Source organism: Leopardus geoffroyi, chromosome E3 (genome assembly GCF_018350155.1).
Source record: "Leopardus geoffroyi isolate Oge1 chromosome E3, O.geoffroyi_Oge1_pat1.0, whole genome shotgun sequence".
Lineage (NCBI taxonomy): Eukaryota > Metazoa > Chordata > Mammalia > Carnivora > Felidae > Leopardus > Leopardus geoffroyi.
The window spans coordinates 23,307,136-23,321,469 of record NC_059340.1 but is presented as its reverse complement, the minus strand read 5'-3'; the positions used below and the strand labels follow the sequence as shown (position 1 = coordinate 23,321,469).

General features: G+C 48.0%; 1 protein-coding gene across 1 annotated transcript in view; it reads right to left on the bottom strand.

Annotated features, from left to right (window-relative positions):
* GGA2 (golgi associated, gamma adaptin ear containing, ARF binding protein 2) overlaps positions 1-14,334 on the bottom strand; it is a 34,495-nt gene that overhangs the window by 12,506 nt on the left and 7,655 nt on the right. The window contains exons 2-9 of the mRNA XM_045461246.1: positions 13,518-13,602; positions 12,308-12,383; positions 11,085-11,183; positions 8,929-9,052; positions 6,836-6,939; positions 5,412-5,492; positions 4,771-4,908; positions 1,116-1,197 (exon numbers count right to left, since the gene is read on the bottom strand). Coding sequence (XP_045317202.1) covers positions 1,116-1,197; positions 4,771-4,908; positions 5,412-5,492; positions 6,836-6,939; positions 8,929-9,052; positions 11,085-11,183; positions 12,308-12,383; positions 13,518-13,602 — 789 coding nt within the window. The remainder of the gene's footprint in view (positions 1-1,115; positions 1,198-4,770; positions 4,909-5,411; positions 5,493-6,835; positions 6,940-8,928; positions 9,053-11,084; positions 11,184-12,307; positions 12,384-13,517; positions 13,603-14,334) is intronic.

Sequence of the window (14,334 nt, the reverse complement as noted above, 5' to 3'; positions counted from 1 at the left end):
TCTTTTTATGTTTTTTAATGTTTATTTACTTTTGAAGGAGAGAGACAGAACGCGAGTGGGGAGAGGCAGAGAGAGGGAGACACAGAATCCGAAGCAGGCTCCAAACTGTCAGCACAGAGCCCGATGTGGGGCTCCAACTCACGATACGTGAGATCATGACCTGAGTGAAGTCGGTCGCCCAACCCACTGAACCACCCAGGTGCCCTTCTAAGTCTGATTTAGAAGAAACAAGAGGCACCTGAGTGGCTCAGTCGGTTGGTGTCCAACTTCAGCTCAGGTCATGATCTCACAATTTGTGAGTGAGTTCAAGCCCCATGTCAGGTTTTGCACTGACAGTGGGGAGCCTGCTGCAGATTCTCTGTCTCCCTCTCTCTCTGCCCCTCCCTGAAACTAAACACACAAACAAAAATTTGAACAAGAAATGCGGGGGAAGTTAGCAACAGATGCTAGAGAGAGAAATGCCCAGGGAAATACGAACACTGAATAGTTGATCACCTTAAAATGTTTGGAATTTGCTTCAATGAAAATAGGTTTGGGGCAGGGAGAGAGCAGTACACATGAACAAGATGAAAAAAGATGGGCCATGAGCTGTTAATTGTTAACAATAGGTGAAAAGCACATAGGACTTATCCTACTATTTCCCTTTCATGTTCTGCAATTTTCCATAATAAAAAGTGTAAGATGTTTTAATACCTTTGCACAGGTATTGAAATTCTCCACCGTCTCTATCATTATCCCTTCTGCTCCTCACCAGCCTGCCTCATTTAGGTTGGCTACCCAGCCCACCAACTCAGGTCGGTGAAACCTTCAAGATGCTGCTGTTTCCCAGACTTCTGTGGACCTGAGCCTTCCTTCTAGCATCGCCCTCTTGCCCCACCTACAGGGCACGTTTCCACCTCTTCTTTCAAACCTGCTGATGGTTGCTTGCTCAAGCCTAGGCTTTCCTGGGAATCGCTTCGAAGCCAACACAGGACATGCCCTTCCAAAGCCCAACTTCCAAAAAACCTAAAGTCCATCCTGTCTTGTTTCTGGCACCACCGCAGCCCCGCAGTAAGGATCACGTCTGTTCTGCCTCTGGTGTACCGTCTGTGCCTAGAGAAACAGAACCGCATTACCAAGTGCGTCATCGTCATCTGTGGTGTCACTCGCCAGCCGGAACAGGGTGGGCCGCAGCTTTTCACACCGTTCGTACACGACCTGAGTGAACAGAGCTTGGTTTCACCACACACAACAAGGGCCCACAGCAAGGCCCTAGGTGCCCCCAGTAAACAAATGGCAGAGTCTGGGGCTGCAGAATTCTTAGGCTGTCCCAAATGCACGACTGCAGGTTTGAAGTGACGTGGCCACTATAGTGTCAGAAAAAGTTTGGGTTATGGTTACACGAATTTGTAAACTCACTAAAAAGGGGAAAGACCTCAGAAAAGAATCCACGTTCTGAGTGTGTATGGCATTATCTCTTCTCCAAGCTCCCAGAAGAGCTTTAACAATGGGGTGACTCCATATGGAAGCCCTCCGTGACTACCCTGCTTTAAAACTAATATCCAAACTCCCCATCCAACTTCCCTCTCCAACAATGTCCCCGGACTCCCACTGCAGGCTCTCCCAGAGCTAAACCTCATTCCCCACCAGGACCGTCTGGGCAAGCTCATTCTCCTCCTCCCAGGGAGAGTGCTCTGGACAACTGCACCCCCCACACGCCACGTGTTGAGGAGGACACGCAGCCTCTGCACGTGTGAGGCTTCCCTCCTTGCAAGGGAGCTCAGTGAACACACGAGTCCTCCCTCACAGTAGTGCTCCCTTCCCCAAGCTGTGAAAGGACATATCTGATAGGGGAGTCTAGGAGACAAGCAGGACGGAGCCCCTTCCTCCTGCTTTGCTCCTGAGACCCAGCTGCCCAGACGGAAGCCAACACTGGGCTCTGCTCCTACCAGCTTTATGTTTTAGAGAAGGAAGCCCCTTGCGAGGAGAAGAGTGGTGTGCCAGCATCATCTCAGGTGGTAGGCAGATCTGCCTGATTAAGGTTCAGCATCAGGAAGCCACTTGCCAACACTTCCGTGCCACTTTTCCCAAATGGGCTTTACCCATTATAAAGATGAAGTTTTGTCTCCTGCCAAGTCTCTACTGTCTCCTAGCTGGTTATCACCCTGGGGGAGGGAGAGGGGGGGAGTTGTACTATTCAGAAGCCCAGCAGGCCAACTTTCCAGAGGGACTTTGGAGCCAACTCACCACAGGGGACTGGCTTTGGAGTGTCTGCCTGGCCCAAGCCCACTAATCCTTCTGAGAACTGTCCCCTCCGGCCACAAAAGGCCAGCACGACCCTCTCTGTAATTCCATCCAATCCTGGATGTAGGTAGGTTGATTGACCTGGGACAGATACAGGAGCCGTGTCGGACAAAGAGGTTTCTCTCAGGAATCTGGAATTAGGAAAGATACTAGTTGTTTCTGCGAACCCTGTGAAATGGAAGGACAGGGAAACTAAGGTACCACATGAAGGCTGCTGCTCCTGGGCAGAGAGGCATAAAAAGCTGGAACGCAGAGAGAGAAGACAAATGTAGCTAGCAGAAGGCTGGAGAAAGCAGAGCTCCAAGGACAGACTAAGAGTGGCAGGTTGGGACAGCATTTCAGTGCCACCGCCATCTGTCTGCACCAGGCTGCAGTGGCTCAGCTAGAACACCAAAAGCATCAGCAACAAAAGAAAAGAGATAAATTGAACTTCAAAATTAAAAACTTTTGCTTCTTGGGGCGCCTGGGTGGCTCAGTCGATTAAGCGTCTGACTTTGGCTCACGTCATGATCTCGCAGTCCGTGAGTTCAAGCCCCATGTCAGGCTCTGTGCTGACAGCTCAGAGCCTGGAGCCTGTTTCAGATTCTGTCTCCCTCTCTCTCTGACCCTCCCCCGTTCATGCTCTGTCTCTGTCTCAAAAATAAATTAAAAAAACAAACAAACAAAAAACACTTTTGCTTCAAAAGACACTGTCAAGACAGTGAAAAGACAACCCACCTAATGGGAGAAAACTGTGTGACCAAGGAATGGTACCCAGGATATATAAAGAACACTTATAACTCAAAAATAAGGAGACAACCCCATGAAAAACTGGGCAGGGACGCCGGGGGGCTCAGTCAGTTAACAGTCTGGCTTCGGCTCAGGTCATGATCTCACGGTTCATGAGTTCGAGTCCCACGTCAGGCACTGTGCTAACACCTCGGAGCCTAGAACCTGCTTTGGATTCTGTGTCTCCCTCTCTCTCTCTCTGCCCCTCCCCTGCTCACACTCTGTCTCTCTCTCAAAAAAGAAAAAAAAAAGTTAAAAAAAACTGGGCAAAGGATATGAACAGACATTTCTATAGACAAGATGATACACAGGTGGCCAACAGACACAGGAAAGGAAGCTCAACTTAAACTATCAGGGAAATACATTTCCAAGCCACAGTGAGGTGCCACTTTACACCCACCAGGATAACTATTATGAAAAAGACAGACAATAACAAGTGTTGGCAGCATGTGGAAAACTTGAACTCTCACACGTTGCTGGTAGGATTATAAAACGATCCAATGATTTAGCAAACAGTTTGGCCGTTGCTCAGAAAGTTAAACGGAACCACCATATGATCCAGCAGTTCCAGTCCTAGATATATATACGCTCAAGAAAATTAAGTTTACATTTTACAAAAAACACTTCTATATGAATGTTCACAGCATTTGTCACAGCCCAAGTGGAAACCCAAATGCTCAACTGATGAATGGACAAAATGCGAGCTAGCCATACAATGGAATGTTATTCAGCCATAAAAAGGAATGAAGTTTTGATACATCCTACAAGATGGATAAACCTCCAAAACATTAAGTGAAAGCAGCCAGGCTCAGAAGACCACATTCTGTAGGATTCAATTTACACAAAATGTCCCAATAGGCAAATCTACAGACCCAGAGCAGATTAGTGGATGTCAGGAGCTGGGGAGGCTGGGCGTGGGGGTGGAGAGTGACTGCTATGGGTACTGGATTTCTTTTAGGGCTGATTAAAATCTTCTAGTTAGTGTTGATGGCTGCTTTTAAGATATATAAATTCTCAATAAAGGTGTTATAAAAAAAAAAAAACCCTCAAGATGTGTAGGACGTGATGGAACTGGAACTCTAAGCAACGCTGTTAGGAACATAAAATGGTACAACCACTTTTCAAGAAACTGGCCAACTATTTTCCAAAGTTAACTATACACTTAGCATACGACCCAGCAATCCCATACCTAGGCATGTACCCAGGAGAAAGGAAAATGTATGTTTATGCAGAATCCTGTACACAACTATAAACAACTGTTTATAGCAGCTTAATTCATAATCACCCAAAGCTGGAAACACCCAAATAGCCATCAACAGATGGAGAGACATATTGTAATACATGCATACAATGTAATACCACTCAGCAATAAAAAGCAAGCGATCAATACACACACCATGAATGGATCTCAATTACGCCAAGAGGGAGAAGCCAGGAGGGAAAGAAAGAGAAAGAAAAAAAGAAAGAAAAATTTTATCATTCCATTCATACAAAACTCTAGAAAATATAAATTAAGGATAGGGAGACAGGGAAGAAAGGAAGAGAGGGATCACCAAGGGGCATGAGGAAATTCGGGGCGGGGGCGGGGGGGGTGATGGGGTTTAGGGACATGTGTACTATGCTGATTATGATGATGCCTTCATGGACATTCACGTGTCAAAACATGCCAAATTTCTAGTATGTCAATTACACTCCGTTATACTTGAATTTACTTTTTACCTGCAAGGCCTCCTGGTCTGGTGGGGCCTGCCCCGGCCTGCGGTACACGCTTAGCATTTCCTGCAGCACCTTCACATGACTCCGTACCTCCTCCACAGCACTGACTCTCTTGGACACCTTCTCTGATTTCTCTTGTTCCTTTCGGGAGAGAGAGGATGGAAGTGAAGGAGCAGAAACCCTGGATAAAGCCTGAATGAGGGATGGGAAAAGAGGCACTGTGCTGGCGAGCTCAGGCAAGTCACTAACACAGTGAGTAGGCGGGAGTGTTCCCTCAGTGGGCGAAGAAAACTCAGTGGGCCAAGAATTCCTGTGAAAGGCAATGCAGTCCAGGGACAGGGCAATCTGCAGCTTTGTACCACCAGCCTCAATCCCTCCGAAAAACAGATTCCCAAATAGACTGTCACTGGGACAGAAACCAGGGTCTACGAAATGCTTTGGGCCCCTGGACAAACGTACTTGGGAAGTACCCTGCATGGTTTCTGCTTCCAGTCAGCATCGTGCCCTTCAGGGAGCCCGTGGCTGTGCCCCAGTTTTGGGCCCAGAGCCCATCCTTTTTCCAGTCCAATTGGGCACCTATGCCCTCACGCACATACACGTGTGTCAAATGCTGTTTCTGCAGAACCCAGTGGAAAGACGCCCACCTCCTTGACCAAATTCTTGATCAGCCTGTTTGCAGCCTGAAGATCCTCAGGGTGATTGCTCTTCAGAAGCCTCGTCAGAAGCTGAAGAATGAACAAAAAGAACAGGTGAAACCACTTCCCTCTGTGGCAAACGGCCCAGACTAGTAGAGGCAGCAACAAGAGAACAGGAACAACGCCTCCCTACTTTACAGGCATCATCTTACCAAATGCTCACAATGACACCATGTAGGGATTAGGACTATTCCCACAGACCACAGGTTTTCAATGGGGCAGGAGGGTGGAGGATTATATCCCCCAGGAGACATCTGGCAAAATCTGGAGACGCATCCAGTGAGTAGAGGCCAGGATACTATAAACTTCCTACGGTGAACAGGAACAGCCCCCAGTAAGAAAACGATCTGGCCCAAAATATCACTAGCACTGAGGCTGTCCTGGACCACGTACTCTGTGATGTGACAGACCTCGGTGATCTTGTTCACTTCACTCCCCATGCCCAGCAAAACGCCTTGGACGTGGGAGTCACTCGGTTGTCCCTGATGGCACTAAAGATGGCTATACTGATGCCCAGAGTGTATAAGCAGCTTGCCCGAGGTGACACAGGATTCTATCTTTCTCCAAAGTCTGTGCCATCCTTCGTCTTCCCCCCTCTGCAACTGTAAGGCATCAGTAGGAGAAAGGCCAAAGAGAAAGGCAGCCCAGAACCTGGCCCTGCTTGTTCTGACCTCATGGCCACTGAACATCTAAGTCCAAGGGAAGGGCACAGCTGAGGGGTGCAGTGAGAAGGCAGAGCGTACTATGGACGCACGCACGGCCTGAAGCTTTCCTGGTACTACATTTCCCAGACCTTGTGTGTGACTGAGAACAGTAATCACCAAAAGCACCACCAGTGCTCCAGGGCCCTCTCCCCATTCAGAGGCACTCTGACGCCATTCCTAGGTCTTTGTCCCACTCCTTACTGATGTCTGAGGAGCAACAAATTATGGGAGGCAGTGGCAGAAGGAAAAAGGGTGGCACCAGGCTTACTGGCACTAAAGAAAAAGAGCTGAGCCAACATGTAACCAATTCTTTCCACCATCTTCCCCTAATACCACACATAGGCTGGATACGACTGATCATCCACACTGCCCACTTGGGTCATCCTTTTGTACCTTGTCTCCCTCGGGAATGCTTGCACAGATAAGGTGGAGGGCACAAAGAACGTGGCTTTACTATGTGGCCCATCCATGAAGAAAACATCCAGACCTTATGTCACCTTATTCTAAGAGCCCACTCCAGAGAGAACTCACTAATGCACCTCCCCACATCCCCCCACACTTTGGTTCAGGGATCAGAGCACATTCCAGGGGATATTTCAGGAGAGTCTCTACGGGAAGGGGTCCGATCAGATTCAGGTCAGTCACCAAGGTCAGGGAGGGGCTCCTTACCTTGGACTTTTCTTCATCAGCATCAAAGATAGAGCTCTTGGGCCAGGGAGAAGGTGGAGGCAAAATTTTATCCACTGGTAGTTTAGGGTCTTGCTTTACAATCCCTAAAACACGCAATTCATAAAGTTACGATATGGGTATGGGTACCCACTGACTTCACATAAAGTCTAGAAACCCCCAGTTCCTGATGTCCCACTGGGAAAACACTGTCAATGACCTTAAAGGAATACACCCAGGGTATGACCAAGGCTCTGCATCCTCCCTCAGGAGACTCCAAGGAAGGAGCACAAAGACAGGGGCATCAGAGCCAACTAACTGAGAACAGAGCCAGACCCTAGGGCTAGTAGGCCATGGGCCTCATGCTATAAAAAATACTGATCATTGTATGCAAGTACATAAACCTCCCAGGGCCCAGAAATTACTGTAGGATCCATGACACTTCTAAAAATAGCGACTACAGGGGCACCTGGGTGGCTCAGTTGGTTAAGCATCCGACTCTGGATTTTAGCTCATGTCATGAATTCACAATTCATGAGATCGAGCCCCACATCCAGTTCTGTGCTGACAGCAGAGCCTGGATGGGATTCTCTCTCTCTCTCTGCCCGTCCCCCACTTGTGTTCATTCCTCTCTCTCTGTCTCTGTCTCAATCTCAAAATAAATAAACTTTTGGGCGCCTGGGTGGCTCAGTCAGTTAAGCGTCCAACTTTGGCTCAGGTCATGATCTCATGGTTCCTGAGTTCAAGCCCCATGTCGGGCTCTGTGCTGACAGCTAGGAGCCTGCTTTAGATTTTGTGTCTCCCTCTCTGACCCTCCCCAACTCGTGCTCTCTCGTGTGTGCATGCTCTCTTTGTCTCTCTCTCAAAAGTAAACTTTAAAAATTTTTTTAAACAAAGTAAACTTTAAATAAATAAATAAATAAATAAATAAATAAATAAATAAAAACAGTGAGTACGTTTGACGGGAAAAGACAGTCCATCCTGAATCCAGGTTCCCTCCTGTACAGAGCCCTACAGACTCCCAGCTTCTGCACAGGACACAGAAAGGCATGAACTGCTCCTCCAACACTGACCAACATGACCCGGGACAAGCTACAAATCTACCACTTTTCTTGAATCCACCAGAGTGGAGACTGCAAGGCAACAAACACCCTAGAATCTGAGGAAAAATGGGAAGGCAACACCAATGTGAGTAATTCAGATTAAATGGTTTCAAAATGGTTTACAGGCTGGCATACGCCAGCAAGAGAACACAACCTCTGAGGCCTGTAACATGAGAGGAACAGGCTCTTCTCCAGGGCCCTCACCCGCACTCCTGGAAAGACAATGGGAAAGTCCTGATGTCCCACCTAAATTCTTCTCTCTCCTTCCAGAACCTTCAACTGCTGAGGAAGGACAATAAGCCCTGGAGTTCTTAGAGCAGTGCTGAAAACTTACTACAGCTGAGGAACAGTAAAGAAAACCCCGTGGCCCTGGGGGAGGGGCAGGATCACGAACAGGTCCTGCCGGGACCCAGGGACACAATGTCCACTGAAGACAGAGGCTTAGACAGAATGGAGAATGATGGTGCCTGCCCCCACCAGGCTAACGGGCACTGGGTAACAAGTAATAGCAGTTGACTGTTAGGAAAGTATCTGGAATAAAACCCTCTCTGAGGTGCAGAGCAAAAAGGAAGACCTAATGCTTGGATGGAGCAGATACAGAGGCAAACTCTAGCAAATCAGCTCCCACACTAAACACAAGCTAACACTGTAGGAACTTAAAATCTGGTAGAGTGAGAGTAGCTATAGCAACAATAGTCTCAAACTCAGCTCAACTCCTGCCCACGAGAAGGAAAGGTCTGTCCATTGCCAGGGATCAAAAATTATTTATGGGATGCCCGGGTGACTCAGTACAGCACGCGACTCTTGATCTTGGGGTTGTGAGTTCGAGCCCGCACGTTGGGTGCAGAGATTACGTAAAAATAAAATCTTAAAACAAAAAAACAACCTATTTGTCTCAGTCTCTACTGTCCTACACAAAATGTCCAGTTTTCACCAAAAAAAGCAAGAATACTTCTGTGAAGAGGAAATGCAATGTAAACGATGGAGTCCAACCTTGTTTCTTCAGCATCTGGTAAGCATCTCGGATCTTGATATCCTCTGGAAACCAGACTGTCCAACTAAAAAGTATTTCAATGACTCTTCCTTTAACTTTTTCCGTGGTCCAGGACCCTAGGTACTGAAAATAAAAAGGAAAGAATTAGAAAGCTGGAAAGGACTGAGCAGACCAGCCAGCACACGCTACTACTAAAGAGGTAGCCGCTGAGGTCCAGGGAAACGAGCTGCCCATGGCTGGTTGAGAGGTGAAGCAACAGAGGCTAAACTCCCTGGCACTCAGCCCCAGGGTGCCTTCTGGGTTTCAAGGAGTCACCCTCCAGAACTGCTAAAATTAAACCCACCATATACTGGTCCAGATTAGAGCCACCGGGGACACTCATTTTTTGAATGAGGCAAGTATGGAATATTAAAAGAATATATTTGGTCTTTGTCCCTAGTTGCTGGCACAGTTTCAACAACCCCTGGAATTTCTTGAGGTACAGGAATATCTTTTGTTATTCATAATGAGCCCCCTTGAACCACACCTCAGTATATGTTAACCATTCATGGTGAGCACTTAGTTTCAAGGGAGACTGACCACTTTAGAAAAACCCACCGTGTGATGAGATGGGTTGGAAATTTCAGCCCCAGCCCAACCCCCAGGAGGGAAGGGGGCTGGAGATAAGAGTTCAATCATGGCCAGTGATTTAATCAAAATGTCTACATAACTCCAGGTAAAACGAGGTCTGGAGAGCTTCCTGGTTAAAACACGTTATGTACCAGGAGGGTGGTGGGGAAGCTCTGCTCCCCATTTCCTCCAAGACCCTGGTCTATGCAGCTCTTCCATCTACATCCTGTATAACAAAAGGGTAATAACAAGTACAGTGCTTTCCTACCTCTTGTGAGTGTTTTTAGTGAATTATGAAACCTGGTAGAAGGCGTCATGGGAACCCCTGAATCTGCAGTTGGTCAGAGAGCAGAGGAAGTAGCCTGGGGACACCTGAGACCCCATCTGCTATCTGAAGTTGGCAGCACAGTCTAGGTAGGACTGAGCCCTTCACAGGTACGGTATGTAATAACTCTGGGTAGTTAGTGGCAGAACTGAAATGAATTAAATTGTAGGACACACAGTTGGTATCAAAGAATTGCTGAGAAGTAGTGAAGGAGGGCTCCATCAATGTTAGGTACCCGACAATGGTGTTGCTAAGACAGGGGCCAGGAGAAAAGGTGCCAAGGACAGGCAAGAAGGGACATAAAACTTAAAGCCACACCTGGTATCTCTTGCCATTGCCATAAAACAAAACAAAACAAAAAAAAAACCTGTCCTCAAGGGGCTCCTGGGTGGCTCAACTGTTGAGAGTCTGACTCCTGATTTCAACTCAGGTCATGATCTCACAGTTTGTGAGATCGAACCCCGCACTGGGCATGGAACCTGCTTGGGATTCTCCCTCTCCCTCTCTCTGCTCCTCCCCACTCATGTTTGTTCTCTTTCTCAAAATAAACAAACTTAAAATAAATAAATAATTTTTAGAAAGAAAGAAAGAAAGAAAACAACCTGTCCTCAAGCTTGAGTTCCTCACCCCTCCAAGCCACCACCGCAAGGCCATCTTTAAAGGGAGAACGTGAAGACGCGGACAAAGACAGAGCACTGCTGATGAACATGACCAGCATCCTAGACCTTGGAGAGGCTTGAGGAAGGCCATCGGAAAAGAGGTGACCACCAGCTGACCTGCAAGCTGGACTTGGGCAATCAAAGATCTCTCAGCCCCTCCGCTGTCCTCGGAATACGGACAGTCGTGAGACAGTGATGTGGTATGGACAACACCTACACAGGACACCTGACTGAATCCACTTAAGACCTCTATATAAACCTCTGCTTATTAACCCTGCCACCTACCAACCTGGAGTGGCCTCTCTCTGCTCTCCCTGCCCTGCGTGCAGAGGCCGATTTCAGATTATACCTGGGAAGCTCCCTTGAAGGTTACGAACCAACAAAGAGGAAAGCTGTCATGTGCAGGACATCCCATCTCGGCTCTGTCACAAACTGGAGACAGGCTGGCAGGCTCCGCTGTAAGCAGGGCTACCTCTGGACAAGAGGTACCTCTAGGGGACAAGAGGTGGAAGGATGGGGGTAGGTACAGTACAGGGAACAGGGCCAAGCCCACGGTGCTCACCTTTGGGGACAACACTTTGATCAGCTCATTGAGGAAGCGGAATTTAGCCACCTCGTTGTGGAACTTCTCCCCACAGTGGTTCACACACATCTCCAGCACCTGCACAGACACAGGACCCCCATGAGAAGGGAAAACCACCGGCTTCAGGACTCATCTCAAATCTGACGAGCATTCACTGGAACCATGGTGAATGTTTCCTCAAGACTACAAAGACACTGAAGGGGTGCCTGGGTGGCTCAGTCGGTTAAGCGTCCGACTTTGGCTCAGGTCACGATCTCACTGTCCGTGGGTTCGAGCCCCGCGTCGGGCTCTGTGCTGACTGCTCAGAGCCTGGAGCCTGTTTCAGATTCTGTGTCTCCCTCTCTCTCTGACCCTCCCCTGTTCATGCTCTGTCTCCCTCTGTCTCAAAAATAAATAAATGTTAAAAAAAAAAATTAAAAAAAAAAAAAAGACTACAAAGACACTGAAGTTTGAGGAAGGGTGACATTTTCAGACTAAGGAAAAAATGCTACCTGTTTGATCTCACTGTAACCATCAGGTCTGTGCCCAGGCAGAAGCTCGGTGACATGTACCCAGAGGCCACCTCACCTTTTAAGGAGACCCTTTGGGCAGATGAAACTGGCTAGAGAATCATCTCCTCCTCAGAGGCAGGAATCTGGTATGTGAAGCACAAGGGCTGTTCAGCCAAAGGCTGCCTGCTGGCTTCACAGTTCATCTCACACCAGCATTGCAGGATGGGCCTGCACATATTTTCTTTGGTCCACACTACTGTTTCACATTTCAAATTAGTCGCAAATATCGATGAATTCAGAGAATTCATCTAAAAATCTGAATTTCTAATTTCTCTTGGAAAACAAAGTTCTAGCAACTCTGGGCCCAGACTCACACCTGGCAGCAGTCAGCTGGCCCTGTGCTATGGCGGCCCTTGCCTGTGTTTCTGTCCTCACCCCGCGGCTCACTCATTTATGTGACCTGTCAGGCCCTGGTACATGTGGCACTTGAACTTGTCAGCCCTGGTCTCCGGAAGACAAAAGGAAATAAAACCTTCTCTTCTCCCCACACAGCGGGCTCAATGCTGCTCTCTAGAAACAGACCTCAGATGGGGCAACCCGAGCCCAGAACTCCCTCTTAGATGCTCTCCACCACACTGAAATGCGACCGGGGTCCAGCACTCTCTAGTGTCACGACAGGCAAGCTTACGCTAAGGGGCAAGCCAAACTCACCGTTAACGCATAAAGAGCTTCTTTCTCTTGTGGAGACTGGATCTTGTGGGCCAGTAGCCAGGGTGCATGGGTTGGGCTAAAGGAAAACAGAGAGAGGTGCCTGGGTGGCTCAGTCAGTTAAGCGTCCAACTTCAGCTCAGATCACGATCTCACGGTTCATGAGTTCGAGCCCCATGTCAGGTTCTGTGCTGACCGCTCAGAGCCTGGAGCCCACTTTGGATTCTGAGTCTCCCTTTCTCTCTGCCCCTCCTCTGCTCACACTCTGTCTCTCTCAAAAGTGAACATTGAAAAAAAGTTTTTAGTAAAATAAAATAAAGGAAAACAGAGAGACCTGGGCTATGGGCAGACAGGAAGAAACCAACCAGTATGGCTGAGTATGCTCAGTCGAGTCACCTCTCTTCCAGAAGCACAGGTCCCAGAGCAGAGGTAGACTGACTCACACCCAGCACACCCACGTGCCTCTGAGGAGACCAACCCCCTACCCACCCTTCTTGCAGTGACAGCACCTGCTGTCCTCCTCCCGTCCACAGCAGCACATCATCCTGCCCATAGCCAACCCACCCCTAACATCTCTAAAAGTGCAAGCTGAACACCCAGGGCCAGATCTGCGTGTAACCAGGTCACGAGCAGTATAGACCCTGTCTGTCAGATGACAAACGCTCAATAAACACTAGAGCAGAAAGTGTGATCAAACTTCTCACTCATTTCCAAATGCTGAATATTCAGCAAGAATATTCAGCTGAATATTCACGTAGATTAAACAACTGATGACTGACTTGATTCTTCAGTTCCTATCCAGATGCTTTGGGAACAGAAATCAACAAAATCTTACCCTTTTCCTGCTTATTCTTAAGAAAGATGACATTTAAATTATGGAGAACACACTGATCTCTATTGCATTGCTACAAAACCTTGCTACATCCTATCCGTAACATTTAGAGGTCTCCTCAACAGTAGTGTCTTCTAACACTAAAATTCTTTCCAAATAATTGCCAATTACAAGTGGACTATTCTGTTTAAAAACAAACAAACAAAAAAACATGACTTTTGGGAAAAAGTGTTCTCAGATCACGGAGGGGAAAAAAAAAGGAAAGAGAGCCTTACCTTCTTTCTCTTAAGTAAAACAGACCCATGAGACAAAAACATGCACTTAGTCTGAGGTATCCCCCTTATCTAAGGTGTGTGTATATGTGTGTGAAAGTCACCTTACCCATTGGGATCAGTGTTCACCTGGTCACAGAAATTCTGGATAGCTGACCAATCCTGTTCCGACATGCTTGGGTCTGTGGCTTTATCTGTCAAGGAAATAAAAATAAAGAATAAAAATAAACATACACCCCACCCCCCTGCAAATAAAGTGGCAGCCAAGGACTGTGATATCACTCCTGCAGGGGATCGCAACTCGCAGGCAGACAGCTGAAGGGACAGGACCCTGGCTGTGCAGTTGGCCACCATCAGGCACAGTGTCTGGCACATGATGAGGCTGCAGTGAAGATCTGCTGACTGAATGAACACAAAAGCTCTTGTCCTATAAGAGACTCTACTTCCGGGGCAGGGGTTGGCCTGTGTGTGCCTCCTTCATGCCTCCCGTCAGGACTTCCCCAATTTGGCCCTGCAACGAGGGTGAGCAGGGGCCAGAATCTGGGAGGTTAGTTGTAAGTTTCTGAACTGTGTGAACTAACTTTAGAACATACCACAAGGCTCTAGGTGGCTCCACCTGGTCATCCCACCGTCTCCTCAAAAACAATACCCTTCAAACTAACCCTCAGCTTACTGAAGTGCTTTTTGAGCGTCCTATGTAAGAAGCTTCTCCACATAACAGCGGCTTGTGTGGTCTAATAAAAGGACCTCCTCACGTTCACTCTTTAAAATGCTGTTCCTGGGGCGCCTGGGTGGCGCAGTCGGTTAAGCGTCCGACTTCAGCCAGGTCACGATCTCGCGGTCCGTGAGTTCGAGCCCCGTGTCAGGCTCTGGGCTGATGGCTCAGAGCCTGGAGCCTGTTTCCGATTCTGTGTCTCCCTCTCTCT